General features: G+C 40.0%; 1 protein-coding gene across 1 annotated transcript in view; it reads right to left on the bottom strand.

Annotated features, from left to right (window-relative positions):
* Positions 1–24,987, bottom strand: part of TNKS (tankyrase) — a 147,346-nt gene that overhangs the window by 6,779 nt on the left and 115,580 nt on the right. The window contains exons 12-26 of the mRNA XM_076336717.1: positions 23,023–23,194; positions 19,147–19,226; positions 18,074–18,219; positions 16,882–17,047; positions 13,920–14,139; positions 13,535–13,644; positions 10,747–10,935; positions 9,155–9,392; positions 8,379–8,461; positions 5,703–5,823; positions 4,983–5,080; positions 3,508–3,582; positions 2,188–2,293; positions 1,149–1,335; positions 228–384 (exon numbers count right to left, since the gene is read on the bottom strand). Of these exons, the coding sequence (XP_076192832.1) occupies positions 228–384; positions 1,149–1,335; positions 2,188–2,293; positions 3,508–3,582; positions 4,983–5,080; positions 5,703–5,823; positions 8,379–8,461; positions 9,155–9,392; positions 10,747–10,935; positions 13,535–13,644; positions 13,920–14,139; positions 16,882–17,047; positions 18,074–18,219; positions 19,147–19,226; positions 23,023–23,194 (2,148 nt within the window). The remainder of the gene's footprint in view (positions 1–227; positions 385–1,148; positions 1,336–2,187; positions 2,294–3,507; positions 3,583–4,982; positions 5,081–5,702; positions 5,824–8,378; positions 8,462–9,154; positions 9,393–10,746; positions 10,936–13,534; positions 13,645–13,919; positions 14,140–16,881; positions 17,048–18,073; positions 18,220–19,146; positions 19,227–23,022; positions 23,195–24,987) is intronic.

Here is a 24,987-nt window from a genome sequence, read left to right as displayed (position 1 = left end):
GCACAGGGGGAATTACGCAATTCTGCATGGTGTAAATCAGTGCAGCTCAGTGGAAAGGAATAGCATTTGCTGGCTTGATACAGTTCACCGTTTATTTCCACAGTAAATGAAAAAAAAATCTCATCAACCAGGTTATCGCAGTACACCTGGTATGAAAACCAGTCACATCCCCTCTCCAGCTCCAAGCTCTACCCTTCCATAAACCCAGTCCTTGCTAATCCACATACCTGTTCTCCTCTATAGATAACATATTCAGCATATGCAAGTCCATTGACGCTTGGCCGGCCAATAACAGAATGGTGCCCTGGAGGGGCATGAGCCATTTTCATTGTGCTGAACTGAAGAAAGGATTTTCCAAGGGTCACTCTACAAAATAGCATTTGTCTAAAAGGAAAAAAGAAAACATAATTTTAAAATATCTTACTAGGAGTTGTATTCTTCCAGGATGATTTGAGACTTTTGAGTTTATTTTGTTGCTAGTAATTTCTCAAGGCTTTTTGGAGAAACACTTTTAGAAACCCGTTCTAAGGCTGTATAAGACCTGTCACAAAAAAAAAAAAAATCTTTCTTGACATGCAGAAGGGAAAACACACACTTTGTTTAGCCCTCACATGGAGGCCTGTTCTAGTTTGTTTTATATAAAGCCGTTGAAATAAGCTGAAACTCTGTGTTCCTACAAGCAGGGTATGGACAGGTGTCAAAGCACAAAAAGCACATTGATCTACTCCAGTACAAAACAAAGCTGTGATTAGGTCCTGTTCACTACCTCCAAAATTATCGAATCCATAGTACAACACTGTACTGCTGACCACTGCTTTGCACTGCAGTTTTGTTCTGAGAGTGCCTGGAGTTTAATTGCTATTTTCCTCTGACTCTTCGTTTTCAAACTTGCTGTTTCAAGCCTCTTTCCTGAGCCACAATTCACTTTGATTTATACTCACTGTACACTTAGATGTAATTTTTGACCTTTCTGTGGGACTCGCTGCATTTATATCCTTTTTTGTTCAGCCTTGACAAATGAAAAACTGCATTTTTCCTGCCATGACCAAGCTCAAGTGGTTATTCTTTCCCTGCAATTCATCCTGTGCCAGGATAGTAAAAACCAGGACAGCCAGAATTACGTATAGGGAACTCTGCTGGACTCATACCTGTGGCAGATATAACAGGACCTGTCTTTGTGTGTGGGACAGCCTGTTCCTCCCCCTATCCCATACACATATTGGTTGCTTTTTGAGGAGTTCTCGGCAAAGTAAATTCCAGCTCCAAACATTCCTCCAATGTATGCATGCCTTTCATCAAATCCTTTGTGAATGATAGCATTAATAAAAGGAGACCCTAGAACAGAATGACATGAAACGATGTGTTATCATACATACTTATTAAGCTCTATAGTAACAGAGGACTCTGTCAAGAGGAGCTTGTCTGCCTCAAATAGACCATTAAATACCAGAAAGTGTGCTCAGTCAGCTGGAAGGGGGCGATACCCAGCAGGATACAGTGATGTGTGGGATTTATCGTTATATACCAAGATCCCACGTGTGACTCATATTTCTTACTCATTTCACAGACCTCATTAAATGGCTTTCCCCCCACTCACATTTCAGCACAATTTATCTTGTCAATGCACACCTTCTCCAGCAGTCAGTACTGGTTAAGATGGGGCAAGATGTTAGGACGATCATACCCAAAACCAATTTCCTACACGGAATCATAGAAGGATCTAGGGCAGGAGAACCCTCAGGCAACTGTCATTTGTAGGCACTTCTGGATGCTTCTAGAGAACATCTTGCTGAAACTCACGGTTGGTTTTGATTCCTTTCCCTGATCGTTGCCTGAAGTGCCAGGGTAAAACGCTTTTAGTGTGTGCTGCTCCCCTCTTTTAGAAGACACCCTGTCTTTCTCACAGCAATGTAACATCTTCCCAGCAGCTTTACTGGAAATGACTAAGATACGGCTTAGCAAAAAACTTTTTTCTTTTTTTTTTAATGTATTTTTTATCTAGTGTAGCTTTTCAGATTGCAGTAACCACGCAGACTAACTCCACCACCCGCACACCCCTGCATTTCTAGTGTAGAAATACAATTACTGTACAGGGTGGTGACACAGCAACATTAACATTGCCTGTGGGTCCTTGTAAACTTTTTTTTTTTAAATACCAGTACATATAAATAGAGATCACTTCCTTACCATGAAACAACATGCGTTCATTGTGATGATTATGATTCTCCTCTGAGACCTCCTTCTGTCTGTGACAGAATCTCTCCCGCAACTTCTTGTTCACGACCTTTTGAATCTGCAGTGATACAACAGGTCCAATCATACTTGAATTGGAATTGAAATGGAATATAGTTTCACAGAGTTTGCATAAATTCGACAGGGAAACAAAGAGTAAGACACATGAATGGTATAAAGAAACCCCATGGCTGTTCTGCACGCAAGGCCGAAGTCTTTCAAACAAGTCAGTAGCACACACTTACAGATGGTTAAAACTACTGTGAAATTGCAGCCTAAGTTCTCAGGTTTAAGGAAGACTTTCAGGTGTCTTCCCTCAGAGCTTGAAATGCCACCAAGAACTACAAACTGTCTGAAACTCCCTCCCTCTCTGCTTTGACCTCTGTTGAACAATCTGGGCTAGCTTTTTGAAGCTTGCTGTCTGGTTTAGGTGGAATTTTTATGAAAAGAAAAGCTTCTGAGGAAAGAAATTAGGAGACGTGCTGTTTAATCTATCTTGAGATATTGTTCCAGCAACATGCTCTAATACCACTGTGGTTTCTGTAAAGGACTTCACCTTTGGTTGGGAGTAGGATGGAAGCAGAGTTTACTTCAGGACGTATGATCTACTGGGCCAAGTTGCAAAGTCTCTGCACTGGCTCACTTTTCAAACAGCAGGGGTTTGCTGGAGCTCAGAAACTGAGTTCTGTCTGTTCTGATTTACTTTATTTCCTCCTCCCCAAAAAAAGGAACCAGAAAGTTCCTTTCCCTCAGAAAGACAACACTCCATTTTCTGACATGCCAGGGCTTGTAAAAAGTATTTTTCTAGTTGGCAGGGGCAAGAAGGTGTCAAGATCCAAAGCAGCATAGGGAGATAGAAACTTTTAATAAAAAGCCATGCTCATCCTTTCCCCCTCCCCGAAAATCTCCTTTAAAAAGACAAGAAAAGACTACACTGAGAAAAAAAAAATCTGTGCTGCAAAGTCAAATACAGAAGTTATAGATCTCTGAAATTAAATCAGACTGTGAAACACAAGTCAGGCTCTTCACCACTTCTGTCTTCAATATCAGTTCTTCAGACTCCTTTAAGAGCACAAGTGGATACCTCTCCCTCATTCCATGTGTAGAGCACACCGTCAGTCTAATTTTAGCATTTAGCACTTGCTTTAACTCTGCTCCTGAATATTATTTCAAAGAACTTTAAATATAAAAGGGTGATCCATTAAACCAATTCTGCCTGCTTGCATAAGTACCAGCTTATTTTACCACATAGAATTAAGAGGTTTTGAAACTTACCCTGATGACATTGTACCTGTTGAAGATTCCACCAGCATTTCCACCATCCCGATGCTCCCGGATTGTACTTTGCATCTACATAAATGAACACAACTGAACGTTCAGCACACATAGCTTTCTAGCAAGGCAAAGTATTCATGCAATATCTCAGTATATCACTGGCAACAACAGACAATCTTGATTGAAAATCAATTAAAAGGTGTAAAAAAAAAAAATCCAAAACCACAACTCAATTTTAAACTGAGGTACACCCTTATTTCTCAGGCACCCAACACACTGTGCTGTTCCACAATACAGAAGTTGGATAATGCAATTATCCAATCTTGTAATAAAAATCTACATAGGAAAAAGGAGAATAGTGGCACTTACTATCAAAGTTATACACAACTAGAAAACCTACTTTAGATTAGAAAAAAAAAAATCTTTGAAAATGAATATACAAAAAGATCACTTTTCAAGTAACAACAAATGTGTTTCTAATGAGTCCAGTTTGTGTTTCTTAGTGATAGGAAAATGCTTGCACTGTAAATTTTCCTATGTCATTAGCAGCCCCTGAGAATTTCAACAGTTTCTTTGTGTCTTTTCCAGAGGTATTTATAGCGACAGCAACAACATTTAATAACAACTCAAATAGATATCCCAATTTACTATAGCAGACAAGCGACCCTTTCTGTCAGAAAAGTTTATACAAAAGATCTGTAAACTGGAATTTGTGCAGAGTTACTAATTAAAAATATTCCAGACTAAGCTGGCAGCAATCCTGAATATCTAGACTTTTTAAAAGGCTCCAAACACTTTTGCGCTACAGTGTAGGAACACTACACAAATAGCAAATGCACAGTAAAACGGAGTTTCTTCCAAACACAGCTCTTCAGAAAGTCTCTTTTCTATTACCATTTTTCATTCAAAATGGTATCTGCTTGTAGTTTACTGAAATAAAAGAGCATGTGTGTGTGGGAGGCAAAATTACAGTCAACTCTCAATTATCCAAGAGCTGTTTATCTGGGTTACAGATTAACTAAGCCATTGAGACAAGAGAAAACAAGCTGGTTCACATGCAGAAACAGCCTGAGCACAGAGAATGCCTACAGGCTTGCAAGGCCTTGATCCCTTGGTCTTCACTCAGGGCCTTTGATTTTCACAGGTCCACCTATCTCCGGAAAGCTGTGGAAACCCTTGCTATGAGATGACATCCAAAACACAACAAAAAGGCAAAACTGGGATAACGCTAAGTGAGCAAACAGACCACTTATTAAAAAAAATTGGCAGGACACAGCAAAATAATTTCCATCATTACTCTATATAAAAAGACAAATGAAGAGCCCTAAACTTCATGTCAGATCTATACAATTCATACACCAAAGCACATTTTATCACTTTCAACATGTGTTGGTTGCATGCTTTGGCTCTGAGGGGTTATAAGTGAAAAGAGAAATACGCTGCCACTGGAGCATTAAGAAAGGTACTTGCAATACCTCCTCTTCCACGGACTGATACTCCTTATCGTCAGGAGCAAGGTCAAGGAGAATGGTCCCCTGACTCACGCAGTGGAAAGTCAAATAAGGATTGGTGCCTGCAAAGAGAAGGAATAAAAATCAACAGGAGAAAACAATACCAGCTCTATTTGTATCCAGCATCACCATTATTCTTCTTAAATAATCCCAGTACAGCAGGAAATGCAAAATAAACACAAGGCAGAAGCACAACCTTGAAGAGATAAAGTGCTTTCGTTAGCAGCAGAGGCTTTAAAAAGAGAAGGAAAATGCATGTGGGACATAATTGCGTTTTATTGTTTCCGCTTTCAAGAGAAGCATCTGAGAAGTGTGGGGCAGCAAAAAACTCCATCAGGTCCACACTTCAGGACACAACCGGCCTGTGGGTAAGTACATAGGGAAAAATCAATCCAAAAGCTCCTACCTGGGTAAAAGAGAGTCCCTAGAAATGGGCACAGCCTCCACAGCTGCCTCAGGGGTGTCCATTCTCTGGAAAGGCAAGTGATCACTCGGTCCTGTATCTCCTCAGTATGTTCTTTACCTGTCACAACCCACCCAGCCACCAGGTCTGCCAGCAAGTACATTCTCCTGACATCTGGATTCTTTCAAGTCCTGGTGACAATGCCTACATTTACAGAAGGTGACTTCTGGGAGCCTGTTGTATGCTACACTTAGACTTACCAGTAAAAGTGTCATATTTACCTTGCTGCCCTCCTAGAAGTCTCTCCACACCTTTTATTAATTTGTGGCGGTGTCCATACGCGTTGATCCCAATTTCTTTAAGCTCCTCATGCCCCATGTCTGCCAATACATCCAGGGTTATCTGGAAAGGTGAAAGACCACAAAAATCACTTGCCAAACCCGGCCCGATTCCCAAGGCTGAAGACCCATCAGTTCAGAAAATAGAACGTATTCATGCTGCAACCAAGAGAGTATATATATACATATATATTTTATGTTTTGCTGCACTTCTAATTGCTGCCACCTTCTGGCAAGCCTCTCCCTATCACAGGACCATAGCCAGCTGCTACAGCCTGAAGCTGTGCAAAACTTACTTCTCTTACAGCAATTAACAAGAGCTGGTTCTCACAGGAGGTTCTCAAAAACATTTTTACTTATGTAGAAGGAGGATGCATGGAAATGCTGGGACAAATCTGGGAATATTTTTGAAGCATTCAAGGTTTCACATTCGTGTGCAATTTATTATTTTCACTACATGAACAGAAATGAATATTCTATAAGCTTACTAATAAATGTTAAGCGTGTTTCACATCAACATTACTATGGTGTGTGCTATTACTGTGTGTATATATCCAGGTGTGCACTTGCATGTGTAGCATAGCTGACCCACTGGTTTGATAAGTCATGCTCAACTATTCCACTATTTTTGGAAATAACTAACATTGTGAGCACACATACAACTATTCATTTGGTTGCAATATACAAATACATCTACAATCGCCTGACAAGGTTTTAAATTTCAAGGTCACGGAGATTGTTGATGGAACCAGAAACGTAATAAAACATTATGTCAAATAACTTTTCTTTTTTTAAAGAGCAGGAGATAAAGGCTAAATAAAGTACACATTTTTATTACTATAAAGCAATTGTGCACTGAGGTGATTCTGTGAAAAACAAAAGATTTCACCTGGAAGAGATAATTATACAAAATCTAATTCCCAATTTACACATCAAACTAGAATGGGAAGCTCAGCAAATAATGGGAAACCATACAACTTGATTCAAAAGAAGCTGGATTGTTAGCACAACTGGACTTGCAGGTGTGGAACTCTGTCCACTAGAAATTGAGTATCATTAATCCAAAAGAAAGCAACTCAAGCAAGGAATTAATAGCTACACTGAACATCTGTCCAATTGAGCAGAAAACATCCCTACTGAGATTGCTATGGAAAAGCCACTGAAGACATTAATCATGTGCAGGGAATATTAAAAAAATACAGAAGAAACCCAGATATTAGAAAGCATCAGCATAGATCCAGTATGAATAGGAGGCTAGAGCCAAGGCAAAAAAGTGCACATGAAGGTACCACAGTGCTTGGAAAAAGCCGCCTAAAACAATAAGCTTAAGGAAGATGAACTTGTTTTCACTAGAAAGAAACTTACAAGAGGAGCTAAACAGTTTCAAAACAATGAATGAATATACTGAATCTGATTTGCATTATTAAATCTTATTAGCAGGGGCAGATCTTAAAAACAGGTTAGGAGTTAAGGAAGCTAAAGTAGAACAAAACCAGGACGGCAACAGGAAGGTGTGAAAAATAAGAAAAAAAGAAACATGAGTAGAATATAGGTTTGTTTGGCGTTGGTTTGCTTCTTAATAGAAGCAGTTCCAAATTAAAGAAAAGAGCTTATGCTTTATATATAAGAAGGGAAAAAAGATTATACGGCATTTTAACTTTGGGGAGATACCTCCTTAACATTTCATGGAAACGGTTGTAATGTGTTGCTTACAGAAGAAATTCCATTTCAAACATTTGTTTCCTGACCCCTCATAAAACATTAGCAGCAGAGGCCTGGGAAAAAAATAACCACCAAATCCAGTCTTTTGCACTTGTACCTTTCACTTCCACCACTGTGTCCATCTTGCTCATGCAAACAAATAATCTATTTAACTGTAACATGTTAAATTTAAGAAATGGTACATAAAAATAGCCTACAAATACAAGAGGTACTTTTGCTCTAAAAAGTGAGGTAAGCTTGAGAAACTGTCACGTTAGTTGTATTCTTTTCATATATTGTGAATTATTGATAAATCTGCAGGTTTTTTTCCCCCATCTCTCAATTCCATTTAAAACTTTTTAGCCTTGTAAAACCCAGTTAATGCTATAGTCCTAACCTATTAGAAAACGATGTTTCTGCATTCTCTAGTGTGACTACGCCCTGGTAAACTAGATTTTTATTGCAGCTTATGGTCAGACTGGAGGGTTTCCTAGATCTAACCAAAGTGTCACATGCAGCACTACAGGTGGTGAAAGGCTCGTTTGGATATCAAGACTGCTGAAGGACAACTGCAGGTGACATTCCAACCTAACTTTGTTGTAGCCATCATGTTCCAAGTTCACAAGGTCCAATGTAACTATCAGAATACAAGCCAAACTGACAGTCATCATGTACATACAAGAAAGTGAGAGACGCTGGATATCTGAATCAAACAACAAAAGATTTTCACAGGTTTCCCAACTTCACCATAAAGTATTTGGTGACTCATTTGCAGTTTTCTTGGACATACTTGTTTTTCTGTAGATGTGAAGCTGGGTTTTTTTGTTTCCCTTTTTCAATTAGGGAATGAAAACGTCACCCAAATTTATTAGTCTATCTTTTAAACATACGAACAGAGACATGAGGCTTGCCACTTACCTGTTCTGTCTCAAAGATGTCCCGAAGGTGTTCAAGACCCAGGCTTTTTAGGAACTGGGTAATGTTCATGTCAAGACCAGAAACTGTAAGAGAAGAAACAAGTCATTATATCCTATGCACCTAAATTTAAAATAATAATAACCATCATCATCAATACCACTGATTCTCTCAAAATTCCAAACTCTGATTCTTTTTACAATCAATTTGTCTATGCCTATAATAAACAATCCACTTCCAGTGTGTAAGCTCAGTGCGAAGCTCATCACTGTTCCCTCCTCAGAATCAACTATTAAAAAGCACAAGTGATCTGTGGCAAATACAGGCTCATATTGCAGAGAAGGAAAGGAAGGGGGGGGTGTAGTTTTGCTATGTAATCACCTAGATGCTGACATAAAGCATGCATTCCAGATACTAATCAAAGGGTTTAAAAAGCCTTAGCAAAATCCCCCAGACTTCACAATCATAATTCCTTCATCAAAATAATTCTCATTGGATTTTCTGTATAAAATCAACAACGAACATCTGGGCACCTAATCAGATCTGCCTTTGTAGTCAGACCTAATCACCAATGGCAAACATAGATGAACAGCCAACAGTGCTCCTGGCAGAGCACATGAAAACAGGGCAAGCATCAGACACTTTACAATGCAGATAATAGTTCAAGCTGTACAGTATTTTCTGGCTAGTCAGAAATGCTTTTCAGATAAAGCTAGGCCTATTGTGATACTAAGCTACTGTACTTCTGGCAACGTAAACTTGTCCAGCCACAAATGCACCTTCTCCTTCCTTCCTTTCAGTTCCTGCTGCTCCATCACCAGCATTCGATGCCCCTCCTACGGCTAGTTCTGCCAGTGGCCCAGTGAGGTTATCTATACTGCTGGCAGCGGAGAGGCAGGACGGCGTAGATGCTGGTGAGATCAGGGAGGCACTAACAACAGTAGCTTGAGGCTTAAAGCATGTAGGCAAAGCTTCTGGAGGCATCGCATCTATCAGCAAAGCTCGGATATCATCAGCCTGAAAAACAGAAAGAACATTCGACATGAGGTTCTATTATCACAAGTCACTGATCTCTGGAAAGAATTTTTCTTTGAAATTGTTTTAATTGATTGCTCCATTCCCCCATTAAAAAGAAAACTGCCAACTTTTGTAACATGGGTATTCATGGTTGCAAGAACATTCTGATTCACTGCTCAGACATCGGTGAATTGGGTTCTCCCCATTTCTAAAGGTATGTAAGAAGGTACATCTAATTTCCTTTCTGGCAGAATGACTTTATAGGTGTTAAAAGCCAGGAGGAGCAGTGCAGCAACTTTATCTGAAATCCTTCACAACCTAGGCCAGCCAACGCCATCTCAATTTCTCTGTCAGGCTCAACTTCTGGTCAAGCATTTTGAACTGGATCAAGGTTCCAACGGAAAGACTCTACCACTGCCTTTGCTATAATCACATCTTATAGTGTTAAAATAGAAGAAAAGACAGGAGCTGCAGGAGAAATATGAATTTAGCTAACAATTGGATTTAGCCTTTGCTGACTAAATAAAGCAGGACCCGCATCTTCAAGAATTTCCTCCTTGCATGTTCTCATAGAACATGATTAAGACATCCTTATTTTCCCCCCAGAGAAATAAAACAGTTTTCATATCTCTTATCACAAAGCAAGTTTTCTAGAGCTCAGATTATTCTAGAGGATATTTCTTGAACTCTCCACAAATCAATCAGTGGTCTTAGATACTCACACCATAACCAGACACAGCATCCTATTTGGTTGCATTATCTATTCCATCAAGACTGGTTGACCTGGGACATACATGGTCATGTAATCTTACTAGGCTTTTTAACCAGCCGCCACTGCCACCACAAACAAGAAAGTTTCAGGTGCTAGTTTTAGAAAAAGTTTGATAGCCACCTGCAAATCTTAGAATGTTGTTTTGGAGTTAGTCAAAAAAGAACTGAGGTAATATGCAGGCACTGAGCATAATCATTCTCTAAATGATCCCATTCCTCTAAAGGCCCAACTGATTTTCTTCCTAGGTTCAAAGAAATAACCACCAACAGTACACAGATTGACCATCATCGGGGACAATTCAGATAGGTTTATTTCTGGCAATGAGAAGATTGATCCCAGAAGTGAATCCTTAAGCAGAAGCAAACCCTAAATCACAAGCCACATTAAGATCTCAGCCAAAGGAAAAAGCCTGGACCTGTGGGTAAAAAGTCACGAACAGGCACCCTGGAGATGCTCATCTCCCTCTACCTCAGCACAGCAAAAGCCAAGGACCACTGATGCCACGGAGCCATAGAAAGCCATTTAATATGCAGAGCAAATCCTCCAGAGCAGTCTGTAGCTGGCACGCCGATATGAACTTACTGTTGCCAGGTCTAGTGGCGTCTGACCCTCTTGATTCTTCATGGTTGGATCTGCTCCATGAGCTAACAGCAGAGCACAGAGCTGTGTCCTTCCTTTTTGTGCAGCTTCATGCAATGGTGTGAATGCCCATTTATCTGTTGCATTTACGCATGTATTGTATTTGATCAACAGTGCTGCTATATCTACATGCTGGAAGAGACAAGAACATCTTAATCAACCTGACACTGGTAAAACACGTATTTCCTTTTTTGTGCTGGAGGTAATGGTGCTTAGAGACCCCTGTAATTTCTCTTTCCTTTCTTTAACTCACTTCTCTGCCTCCTGTGTCTATGTAGCAGCGCACCTCTTCAGGTACCACTCTATACTGCAGCTCCACAGTCATTAAATCTGTATCTGTGCACTACCAGATCATCCACCAGCACATGTATAATTGGGATCAGGCACAGAATTATATTTCTGCCAAATCACCCGAAGTACACAGCATGAGGTTTGTGCCAGCTGCAGGAGCAGACAAGATACTTGATCCAGCATAAAACTGGTAAGAGTTAACTGTCAAAGTATTTGTAGACAAATTCCAACTGGCAACACAAATTTACAGGGCTGCAACTTTTGTGAAACAATACTAGAAGCTCTAAAGATCAATGTGTTGTATGCTGAGCCACTACTTAAATGTCTGTACACAGAAGTCTTAGTTGTACTTTATTTCTTTCTTGTGGTTTCTTGCAATACTTTGAACCCATCCACGGCAGCACAAATTTGTTCCTTCTCCAATCATATTTTATGAGAGAATTGTAACTGATAAAACACATTATGAGTGTCATAAGGGACAACTGCTTTACATGGGCTATAAAAGTAATGATCTTACAACTCCATGCTTCCATCAATATCCCATCCTTGAAGTCTCCCAAGTTAAAATAAGAATAGAAAACTGGCAAATAAAATTTTTGGCTGGCTCTGATCAGTAAAGTTACTTGTGTGATAGAGCTAAGAAATAAAGCAGGTAGCCAAAATGAGTAGGTAGGAGCGTGAAACACTGAAATTGTAAGCAGAACTGCAAAGACTTGCCAATGTATTTCATTTTTCCTCTTAATGGCAATTAAGTGACTCTCCGCAGCTCTCGTAAAAGGGCTTGCTCTCTGAATAAGCGTGGTTTGAAAAGACTGCTGACCTTATTTTTCTGCTCTTCCAAACTTTTAAAGCAGTTGCTGTTCCTGTGATTTCTGCCACATGAAACCCTACTGAGGGACACGCAGCATGAAGTTCTGGGTGGGAGAACTAAAGATAAATACTCTGTGAAGAAAGGGTTGAGTCTGTGAAACCTGCCAGCTATGAACTTGTGAAACCAGTACTTATCTCCTCCCTACCTCCCATCACAGAGACCTGAATGGGCTGATGACAGCTCAGAGAGAAGTGTGGGACACCACAGGAAAGGTATACAGCAACCCTTAACTAAATAAGCTGATGGAAAAGCACCAAACACTGCCTCATTAACTTTTCCTAGAGAAAGTAAGGCGACCAGGTTAGGTTGGCATTATGATTTTGATAAGTGATAATCAGTTTGAACCAATCTCTAACATTTCCCAGTGCCAGTAAGGAATGTTTTGCCTTCGTGCAAAATGTGTGTTTTGGTTTCCCATGCTTGAAAAGACATAAACACAATCTTTGCAACGGAATATATCTCTAGATCTAAACAATGTCCTGGGAATTTAATGCTTATGGCAGATGCTGATGAACAGTATTGCTTGGTATTAGGACCCAGTATCATAAAAGAATTCTGTGTTGCATTTCTAAACCTTCAGCAGGATTTGGAGCTTTTTGCTCTTTAGGACACTGGGATCCCAGACTGATGTAAAGAACCAGTGCAAATGATGCAGGCTGAGTTTCATTGATACACACACCTTAAAAACAAGGTGAACACTGTACTTTCTATTTCATTTGGCTCTCGAATGAAAGCAATCATGGTTCTATTACGATCATCTCTCCCAGATTTTGCTGCTCTTGTGCCAGGGCCAGGTAGTAACAGACAAAGCACATGATGAGACCATCAAAAACACTACTTCTTGAGCTTCATGTGCTCTGTCTGACCATAAGCACACTGCTGGGAGCTTCTCAAGCACTGTCTCTGTACAATTATTTGCAAGACATTTCTTTCTCACCTCATCCACAATTAACAGCTGCTTATAAGCAATCTATCAGGCATCTGTGCAACTGGTATGCACACAGATGCTTCCTCCTCTATGGAGGAAGGAGGGTCTGCCTCATCAAAAACAGTTTGAATCAGCCACTGCAGTAGACAGCTTGCCCAGGAGGACACCCATACTACAAACTCAGCAGCCCTTCAACACTTTAGCTTTAGCAATAGCTCCCCACCAGAGACCAGCTGTAACAGACCTCCACTTCCCTGTCATCACCTAGACATGATCCCCTGGTATTGTTCCCTTCCTTCCATCCAAGTCTTTCAGCAACAATTTGAGGTCTTTTCTGTTTCAACAGTCACCCCAAATTTAACACTGCTCAATGCTGTGCATCTGCTTGCTTGCATAAAAGCTGTATTCTAGTGATCTTTCCAAACTGCAGCCTTTAACTGCTACAGCACACCTGAATCTGTGTCTTATTTAGATCTGTAGGACTGCAAACAGGACTCTCAACAGCAACTTAGCCCAACAAGTATTTCATGCCATCAAAACCTGAACTTTGTTCACAGCAAGACAGCTGCAAAATAACTGGGTTTGGATATGACTAAGGAGTTCCTTGTTGGTCTACTCATGGCAAGACTGCCTGCACCTACCCCATAGGACGCTGCATTGTGTAGGGGGATTAATCCTCCTTTGTCCTGGGCATTAACATCAGCACCATGCTCAAGAAGGTATTCAGCTACTTCCAAATTGTTGTAACCAGCTGTAGAAAAGGCACAGGAAAAGAAATCAGGTATTAGGAGAGCTAAATTAAAGAAAAATTATTAGACAGAAAAGCTAAAGCAATTTTTTGACTGCAAAAGCTCCTCTTTTCTTAGTAACTGTATTACCTCCTGAAATACAGCTGCCATAGTTAACAACTCTCTGTACAGGACAATCCTCTGTGAAACTCCTATTATACCAGTCCTGGTTTTGGTGATTAACTTCTGTAGCCCTATCATAAATATACAAGCCTTCAAAACCTGGTGAGTCACCCACCTGCAAGATGTAGTGGTGTTGAATTTCTTCCCTGGGTGTCTCTGCAATTGATGTTTTCTTGAGTACATAGCTTCTGCACTCGTGCCAGGCACCCCTTCTTGGCAGCATCTAGCAAGGCAGCATCTCCTCGCAGTAAGTCCTGGATATCTGTGTCTCCTTCTTTCACCAAATCTAGAGGAGTGTTCCCATCTCGATTCTTTTTTGTTGGATCAGCTCCATGCTGCAAAGAGCAAAGTAGAATGCTACTGTTGCAACCATGAGCAGAGCAGCGCACATAAGTGTATCACTATTTTGTGGCACAAGATAGGAGGCGGGGGATTTTGCCAACCTGCCATCATGAAGTAACAACTGTATAGATTAATAGGCACATGAGAATAAATCCATGAGGCTGAGGCCTAAAGCACTAGTCTGCAACACGGCTGTGTGAATCTCAACTTCACAGCTAAGAATGGCAGCCCTCGCAGAGGGCTGCCACTGCCCTACTTGCAACTGAAGTAAGTTCAGGAGCATATCCTGCATATAGCTATACCTTCCTGTCACAGCAGATGCTAAAGAAAAGCTAACTGCAAATACCTTGCTCGCCAATCCTTCCCTTCTCCTGCAAACTGGCTGGCAGAGGTGTTTCCTCAGCACACCTTTCTGAGCTAGTGAAGCCAGGCCCCGAGTTCCACTAAATGCCACCCTACTACTGAAAGGCACTTGTTTCAGAAGGGAACTAGAAAAATACTCATTTCTATACTTTCCAATAGATAAAAGCACCATCTTAAGCAGTTTACAGGTCCTGGAAAGCAGTGAAGAAAACATTTTGGTGGGACAGCAGAGAAAGTGGATTTGGATGGCTGCTGGAGTATATCTGTGGTGGTAAAACATGCAAATCAGCCAGTGATGAGAGCACAGTACTGGAGCACGGGACGAGGAGGGGAACGTACATCTACATACAGCACATGGCATGAGTCATGTCCACATACAATTTTGTGAGAGGACAGCTCCTTCCCTGTTCATTCTCAGGAGCAGCGGGAAAAAATACAGATAGATAGATAAGGCAGAGGCAGCTGCTGGCACTATAGTTCTCTGGCTGTCCCCTTCAGAATAATCAAACGCAGTGGTCCAACCTCTGCCAGCAAGTCTACCCTGCCATTTCTCACTGGGGATGCTGGCAAAGCTGTGTTAGTGCAAGCCACAGGGAATGAGCTGGGGATGGGGAGAGCAGAAGGAATTAACTGCCTTGTATTTGAAAGCGTAAAGTAGTAAGTAGCAAGGGACAGAAAGGGACAGAGTATTGACGACACAGAACCGGTTCCACAGCTGTGGAGCTTTTGGGAAGAGAGCATTCTTTGCACAAAGCCTTTTAAACTGCAATGGCTTCTCCAAGATAAGACCTTAGATCCCTTAATTTAAAACTCTCAAAAATTGGAACTATTCAAATACTCTCCAGAATAAATATCTAAATGAAGAGGCAGTGTCTTCTGAGACCACTTCAAAGGCATAGAAGCAAATGAAGATGGTAATTTTAAAGAAAGGTGATGAAAAAAGAAAGTCTCTCCAAAACGCTTGTGCATTTTTGTTTCCTTCTTCAAGCAGAACAGGACAGAAAGAGCACAAGTCAGGAGGAGTCAAGCTCAACATTCATGGCTCAGCAGAACTGACAGCACTGCCAGCTGGCATAAGAGACACAGCAGGAGAAGCCCTGAGCAAACTGCAGCGTGAGCACATCTCCACAGACACCCAGAGCCTTTACAAAACTGTGTCACCTTAAGGGCATATTTAACTCTTGTGCAAGAGTGATTTCAAAAAGAAAGATTTCAGCTCTCTTCCATTTCCTGTCGTACATCCATTGAGGATCCTTTGAACACAAAAAATGGCTACATTCCCAGTGGAATGATCAGAAAACTCTAGAGACCTCTGATGCCTATAAAGTAACGCTGTGCTTGAGAGATTATGAGTGCTCCTATTGCTTGAGCTAACATCTGTATTCAGGTGTTACTACCAGGGCCATCATTGTACCTACTCCACAGACATTTCTGAATATCTTCCGGTTTCTACTGCAGATGTGTTTCAAACTGATGTGCTACCCGCTCTGAATGCTTTTTTGGTAATCAGGTTAAATAACTAATGAGATAGGAGAGAAATAGCAGGGCTTTGCAGCAGCAAATGAAAAGAGAAGTGGATGGGGAAGAGCCTTTTAAGACTATCCATATTCTGACTTACTCCTATTTTAAATAGGAGTGCTTCCTCTGTGCTTCAGAAGGACATGAAGTAGCAAGGCTGAAACAGGAAATAGGATTGCCAAGAAATTCTACTCTAGCACTCTCTTCTACCCTCCCACAGCAGGATGTGACCTTATGTTAAGTCGTCTCTCAAACTCATGTTTCTCACTGGAAACATGTTGGCATTACCTCATGCTTTTTACATGTTCTTCCACTAATCATAATGAATATTTATGCCACAGTACATTAATATGCATTTTCCCCAGGAGCTTGATAAGTTACACATTAACATAACAGTTTTAGATTTCTCACATGCCACACACCGTTTAGGACCCACCTTCAGTTATTGCTCTGTAACACATTCTTGCATAAGTATTTACAAAGGTTTACTTAACTGCAGTAACTGTTTCGGAAAGGGATAAATAGGATAAGGTGGTTTTTTTATATTTTTCCACAAATTCATCTTTTTCCAGTTTGAGAGTCTTTTCCTACTTGGAAAAGTAGGAAAAAATAGTATTAACTGACCGTGTTTGAAAGTTAATACGCATACTGGGAAAAGTAACTGTAATGATGATTCTTTGTACGTGAACTGACATTACCCAAGAAACCATCTGACAATTGTAAGATGAAAATAGATTCAAAGAGACCATAAAGAACTCACTGAATGCAATTAACTTTGCATTAATTAATTAATCTTCAGCAAAAACAAACATATACACATTTAAAGGCACATTTGAGAACTCCAGATCACATACTTTTAAAAGCAGCTTGCAGATTTCGTATTTTCCTTTTGCTGCTGCTTCATGTAGAGGAGTGAATTTCCACAGGTCTGCCACATTGACAGAAGCACCGTGCCTCACTAAGAGTTCAGCCACTTCATAGTGTCCATAAGAACAGGCATTGTGCAGGGGTACTAAACCACTAATCAAAGAGAAAGTATTAATAGCTACAGAAAATAAAATCCCAATATGCAATCATACAAAGTTCCAGTAGATAAAACTCCCACTTCCACCAGACTGGTATCTTTCAGTCTTCCCAATTTTCATGGCTTTATTTCCCTGCTATTAGAACATCAATTAAAACTTCATTACCCCCCTTCAGTTCCCATCCACGAGACTTTTAAATACTTAGCAAGCACCAATGCTAGTACTTCCACGAGCAAGTGACTTCAATGCTGTTAACAACAGCCAAAAACTAAATTGCAAGAATCACTGATGTTCTGACTTTGGATATTTGAGTGTAAATTTCAGAAAAGGTATAACACTATACAATGGATTTGAAGTATAGTTATTAGTAAGCACTGCACACCTGATAGATACAGAAAGATACCCAAACATTTCTTTCAGGGAGAGCCTGCAAAGTCAGCATTGGAAATGTTTTAGCATTGGAAATGAATTATCCCCCAACCCTGAACCAATATATTGGAGTGAAAGACCAAACATAATCACGCTATTCTGCATGATTGCTTTGCAAATAATGCAAAAAACCTGTAAATGATTCATATCATTTAACCGAATATTAACTGAATAAATAACTAACAATAATAAAAGCTAACTAACAGAATTAGAAAAATGACCAGAGCTAACCCTGGTATTTTACCTCATGCAATTCAAAACTAATTTTAGATCATTTGAAATAACTTAAAGGCTGCTTTTAAGCACAACAAAGTCTCCAAAATGGGCAAAAGGGGAAAGAGAAGGATCATGTATTACAGTGCCAGGTACGTACTTGACAATGGCTTTGCCAGAAAGCCAAGTATGTCTTAATGGTCTATAAAGCTCCCTACAGTGAATGTCAGGAACAATGCAGAACAACAAGAAGGAGAAGAGAAAAATTTTCAAGAGAAAAAACATGATAGTTACTGAAATCTGAAGCAAAATGAATAGAGGAGGGTAGAAGTCTCACACTAATAGAAAACAGTGGAGCATATCATGGAATGAAATGTACCCTTTATCTTTGGCATGCACATCTGCCCCATGGTGCAACAGATATTCCACCACTGATACGCGGTTATATCCTGCAGCAAAGTGCAGTGGCGTTGAATGACGGCCTTCCAAATCTCTACAATTCACATTCTGAGGGCTGCAAAGTTGCTGCAAAGACAAAAGAAGAAACCAAAATCTAGTACAGAAAAAACAAATAAAAAACCCCACAAAAACAAACAAAAACCAGGCAAACAAACAAACAAAAAAAAAGAAAAACCCAAACTACCTTCCCCCAAATTTAGCTGCTCTAAATTTATGGCTGAAAGTACTTCTATAACAAACAAGACTTAAATGATGGAAGCAGTATGAAGACATTCCTAGTGTATTAGAAAGGGCGAGCCTCTAAATCATCAAGCACCAGGTTCAAGCTCACGTAACTTTCTCCAGATATGTTACCATTTCCAGCTTATGTTGTCTTCAGAAATGTAGAAATATTGAGCTTGGCAATCAAAGGAGCTGCTGGTGCACAAACCTGCTGCTGTTTGAATATTGATATGTATCATGAAGTTCAAGGTGAGAATGTGTGCAGAGTGGTCTATCTGCAGGCTATTTTGCCCGCAGACCAAGTATGAAAGACAAGATCAAACCTCCCTGTGATGCTGGGATTCCATGGCCTGACCCTTCACTTTCAGATTAAGGATGGCTTAAAATGTGAAGTCTGCTACCTGTTAACACTTTTGTTTGCTTGCCTTCTGATTGAATCTTGCACCTGAGGCTTGTTTCTACTAAACTGCAATTATGAGGATCACAGGGTCCACTTCAAAGAATTACGGCTGTATCTGCAACATTGCATCTGAGTCCATGGAAGACATGACTGGGGAATGAACAATGAAAAACTCAAGAGAAACACCTCAGCAAACCTTATTGCACTACTTTTTAGAAAAAAAAAAAAAAAAAAAAGAAGAGGTTTGCCTTCCCATTTTTTATGCTTTACCATCCACTGGGCACTACTTTCACAACTCTTGTAGCAGAGGCTTCCACAAGCCTTGCACAGCAATACAAAGCAGAAAATTAACATGAATTGCTCAAACCTACCTTCACAGTTTCCAAGTCTCCAGCTTTGGATGCTTCTAACAACCGATAATCCACATCAGATGTGCGCACAGGTGTACTTTCTACATAGGGAAAAAGATGTTTTAGGACTACTTAGGATCATTAAGTTATATTAACTTGTGCTCAACACATTTTCCAAACTGGGGAGGGGGGAGGGGGGGGAAGAAGTCTGTTGTCATTTGTAAAAATGCAGCTAGAGTTGTGATGTTCAAGTTCATATTGCTTAAACAGCTGAATAAGGAGTCTTAGTTTCAGTGTAAACCAGTCAGATTTAGACTCCAGAACTGACATTATTCTGCCAAATGGAATTTCAATGCTTTGCTAATCATATGTATGGTAAAAATGACCATTTCTGCATTTAAGAAATCTACACGCTCACTGGGACATATTCAAAGTTTTGCCAAAGTTCAAAAGCACCTTTCAACAATTTCAGCAAACTGCATGAGGCGCCAGTGCACAGCCAGGGTTAAACGTGCTCAATTCAGCAGCTGAATTACAGCCTTTGCACTCTGCACTTCTGCTATGTCTAGTACTACAAAGCAGTGACAAGGGGATGGAATTTCTAAGATGGCTCTGGCCACGTGGTGACTGCCTGCTTTATGATGCTCCAGTTGTGTACGGCACTTCATAGCAACAATGAGATCTGTCCCTTGTTATAAACTTGGGGTGGTTAAAAATAGAATCAGAAGAATGACATAGTGATTGAAAGGAGACCTTTAGAGAGATACCTTTTTTCCTCTTTAAACGACTAAGACAATGACAGGTTTTGGCTTCAAAACTCTTTTTTACCCTACTTCTCATTAGAAACATGGCTGTGACAAAGCAAGCATGCACTGAGGGAAGAGGAAGAAGTGGCTGGAAATGAGTAGTGGATTAGCTGTCCTTAGAGCTCTTCAGTGTTGCTCAAAAAGGAGCTGAAAAGACAATCTCAATCACTTAATTCTTAATAGAAACTGCTTTCTATTGTAGAAGTCACTCCTCTCAAGCTCAAGGATTTATGGAATAGAAGTTTTGGCAGCATGTTGCCTGATCAGCGACAGAAATGACTACCTAGCGCAAAACAAATGGGGCAAGATGAACTTGGGGTTGCAATCCTTACAGCAGAATGCTGTAAGAAAGTCAGTGTTGTAACAGGCTAAACTCATTCTACATGGGCATGCAACTCCATCAAAAATACTGAAAAGACTTCTTTAAACGTAGAGAACTGGTACTATGTCCTGAGAGGAAACTGCAGAGACATTGTGAGAAGGTACTTCTTACAGACTAACACAGTCTCTGCAGAATCCAGTCAATTCCTGACTTTGCAGTGTTATCTATATCACAGGAGTGGAAAATGGGTAGAAAGAGATATCTGTTTTCTTAACTAGCCATCCTTACAGAGGGACATCAACTTATCTATTCACTTTGAGGTAGCATTTCCTACTGCAGCCCTATTTTCTCTTCTTGATCAGTGTTTTGTGGCCTTTTTCTATCTCCTTGCTTCCATACTCACTGCAGGAAGAAGAGGAGGAGGAAGAAGTGAGAAGCAACTCCTACAAGCTCAACTGTTAGGTGAAGAAATGCTCTCCGTTGAAGGAAAGGCTAGGAAAGCTCAGGGAAGAAGGATAGTGGCACTTTTAATACAGCCAAAGCTGCCAGCTCCTTTCCTCAAGTCTACCTCGATCCTCTGGAACACTTCCACTAGCAAGCAGTTGGACTCGATGATCTTAAAGTTCTTTTCCAACCTAAATGATGCCATGATTCTAAGTGATTCAAACACATGCTGCAAGAGAAGGATGGCAGCAGGAGTTTGACACGAGTGTTAGTGACTGTGGGCAGAGCATAGCACGCATCAAACTCCTGTTGTTGGAGTGGGTTAAGATTTCAGCTCACACCTTCTTCATCTTAAGTTATTTGCCTTCCCTCGCTCTCCCCAAGAGCACCGCCACCTCAGCGTCCTGAGGCAGGGAGAGAATAGATGAGGCTAAGTCCTATACTGGATCCAAAGCTCTGCTCCTTAGCAATTGTTCATCTCTTCTCTGGACTCCTGTCCTTGTCTTCACAAGACAGCCAAGACCCTGACTTTGGTCAGGGTAAAAAAGGAAATCAATCAGAAACCACAAGAAAGAGAAATTTCAATTCCACTACATTAGAACTTGAGTACCAAAAGGCTGCACTGAGCAAAGAAACAAAACAAATCTTACTCTTCAAGAAAAGCAAAACTAGCAGCATTTTCTAATAAGCATTTGAAAAAATTAACAAGCTCACTTGATGAGCTTTCTTACATTATATGGCCATACTCCTACCAGTTGCAACCAAAATCACAAGCAGCCAGAGTAAAGTTGTATCCACTGGCTACTATGCCATCAGAAAGCTGTTTTCATGGTTGTTATCTCACAGTTGGGAAGTAGCTCAGCAATCAAGTGTGAGGGAAAAAAAAGTCTAATACTATATGGAAAATATTTTAAGCTGTGAACTTGTGAGTCAGGTAACAATCTCTATCAAAATAACTCCAACATTTAAAAAAAATATTTCTTTAACCCAATCTTACAAAAATGAACACAGTAATATTTTGTAAATAATTTCAGCATTCATTTACTAGCTTTGAAATACAGAGAATATAAAGTGTCAACAACCCTACACTACATGCATTTTTTTCAGCTTTTGAATCTTCCAGTCTTGAACACCTTCATGAATGTAAGAGAAAGGCTGCTACCTCTCCAATGAAAAGCAGTACAGTATGACATCTGAAATTAGTTTTCCTAGAAAAGGTAAATCAGTGAAAATGAATTTTTAATTCAAAATCAAATGAGTGTTTTCAGAATACTTGTAAGTTTACTGTTTTTTAAAATCAAACTCCTATTCTCTTTAACAGCAGGGGATATGTTTACTTTCTTCTGATTCATAGCTAACATTCTTCTCTCTCAATACACATACATACAGTCACATGCATACTTTAAACAGGTAATGCTACCCGTGTAACCAGCTATGTCTCAGGAGTCGGTACACTTCAAAACAGTCCTTCCTTGCACTGCTGTAAAATGCCTGTTATTTTGCCTGTTTTAAGGCAACATTGTTGAGAACACTGAAGGAAATGAAGTTTCTAGCTACCGTGGGTCTTCTCATCTATCTGGATATCTGCCTTTCTTTGACAACAAGCATATCCCACTGTAAAGTAAGTTACTTGCTCTGTAGTAGCTACTGATGCAATTATTCTTCTCCCTACTCGCAAAAATTCAAGAGTGACATGGGTAAGAGGATGCAAACCCTCAAGCACTTACATGAAAAACAGTGGCACCCTCTTCAAACATCTATTTACCTTTTTAATGCAAGATATAAACACATTGTTATCTAAACAGATTTTATTGTGAAAGTACTCTGGATACTTTCTCTGCTGGACAAATGAAGTGAAAGTTCAAATGGTTTAGCAACTATCAGTACTTTTCTGCCAGTAACACTGCTTGTGACTGCTAAAGTCTGGAGTACCTAACAGTGTGGCTGATGAGAGGAAAAAGGTTTCTCACATGTTCAGCAATATTCCAGTTACCTTGGAACTTGTTACCAAAGAAACCCCAAAACTCCCCACATTTGCTTTCCTACAATCTCCCTGTACAGCGGCATGCTCTAAATCCACAAGATGTTTATTTTCTTCCCGATTTGCACAAAATCACTGAATTGAGCAGGGCTTTTTTTGTTTTGTTGTGGTTTTCTTCTGAAAAGTATCGCACAGTACATACTGTAGATGTGTGCACACGATGGCAGAAGGGAGGATGAGAAAACTACTGCAAATCTCCTGCATTGAAAAAAGAAATAAGACCCACAGCTGTAAAGGAAAGGGAGAAACTGAGTTCAAATACACAAGCCTTTATTTTTACCCACCACTTAAGATCTGTTGCACTGCTTCATTTCCCATCTGTGCTGCTGTGAAGCCTTGTAAAGAGATGATGGAGGGATCGGAGCCGTAATTCAGCAAGAGGCGGCAGGTTTGCAAGTGACCTGCTAACGCAGCCCTGTGCAACGCTGTTTGACCAAGTGTGTCCAGTGCATTCATCTGAAAAATCAGCAGCAATATAAAACACTGTTACAATTAAAAGCCTGCACCTGTCCCTGCCCTTAATAATAAGAGCAATAACAAGAATTTTCCCACATACAAATTTATCTATCAATCCCTCTGCATTGCAACTAAACAAAACCAAATGACAAGATAGGTAAACACTCCAATGTAAAGATAATTTACCACAGATGCTTTCCTGTCTTTTAACAACGCAGGTTATTTGTTTGCATGGCTAACAGACAACACAGGATCCCCAAAACCATACTTAAAATAGTGATCAAGCTTTTGACAAATTCGATGAAGATCAACCTTGTGCAAGAAAAGGAAAACTCTCACAGAAGAGGAGAAAGAAGTAAATAATTAACCAAACAATTCAAAGATCTTCCAGCTTTAAGGAAATTACCATCTGTCATCCTCAGAAGGGGAATTAACATTACTCACTACCAAGAATTAAAGCAAAACAAAAATGTCAGATTAGGAATTCTATGAAGGAGGGGGCGGGGGAAGAGGTTGGATACAAACAGTCCATTTCCTCCTTACTTTTTGTACTTTTACAGAAATGTTAAGTATAACTGGAAATAATTCTACCCAATACAGGACTGTATAAACAGGCGAAATGGAGTATTGCTTTCAAAGAGTACGATATAATGGAAACCTGTCTGTCAAGATCTAACAGAGTATCTAAATAACTGGAAGCATCTCCATGGGTTCACTATCAGAGAAAGGAAGAGAGTAATAGAGAGCTTTAAAAAGCAGAAAAAACCCTCATGAAAATAACCTTTCAAGAAACTTTGTACCTAGCAGCGATTCACGACAAATTTAAATGCAAATATCCAACAGCTTTTTTACCACTTTATGAAACACAGAACTACTCTATATTCTCTGCAACTCACAACCTGTTATCTGTTTCCAAGCCTACAGATTGCAGGCTGTGAACCGCACGCATAATAGACTCTGTTACTGTACAAAACCACCTTTTTACCTTCTCAAAATCTTTGTGGTGGCAGTGAACAAAGGTTTTGCTTGTTATTTCTCACCTAAAATGCAGTCTGCAAATCCTACTACCTTTCCATGAAAACTAGTAAAAAAAAAACATTTTGGGTAAGATGCATATTCTGTAACTAAATGAAATTTAATTAGGGGGGTAACTACGTAGAAAATATCTACTACCAGACAGGGTAAAAAAATAAAGTAAAATACCTGCAATACAACAATATCAAGCCACAGGAAAGAACAAAGAACTACCACATAAATAAAGCGGAGTGTGATTCGATATTGTCTGAAATTCTGCTAGATTCCTGAACAATTCTACAGGCTGGTAAAGCAGAAATTTCTCACATCACAAACCTCTCTTGCAGGAAGATGTACAGGAGAACAGTTCTGCTTTCTTCTAACTGTGCTCAGCTCATGCCACTAATAGGATTTCCCCAAAAGTTTTGTTTTAAATAAAAACTTACTGCTATCATAAATATTAACTAGATGCTGAATGTCCCAAATCCATCACTTTGTTCAGATGATGATCCTCATCTGTTTCAGGACACCAGATACCTTTCACCACTGATAAGGGCACAGAGAAAAGCAGAAGTCTGGGGCTGTACAGGTTTAATGATGGCAAAGGCAGAATGAAATGAGACTTGTGGATTCTGGAAGTAGCTGATAACACTCTGTTCACCCAAGAATGAGAATCATAATTAACGTCTTCTGTAACACTGAATTCTTGTGTAAAACATTCCTGTACTGAACAAATTGTTGAACAGCAGCAAGGCATTCACACTCCCCAACTCAATACT

Source organism: Aptenodytes patagonicus, chromosome 4 (genome assembly GCF_965638725.1).
Source record: "Aptenodytes patagonicus chromosome 4, bAptPat1.pri.cur, whole genome shotgun sequence".
NCBI lineage: Eukaryota > Metazoa > Chordata > Aves > Sphenisciformes > Spheniscidae > Aptenodytes > Aptenodytes patagonicus.
The sequence above is the reverse complement of the archived record's forward strand: the minus strand, read 5'-3'. Positions and strand labels throughout refer to the sequence as shown.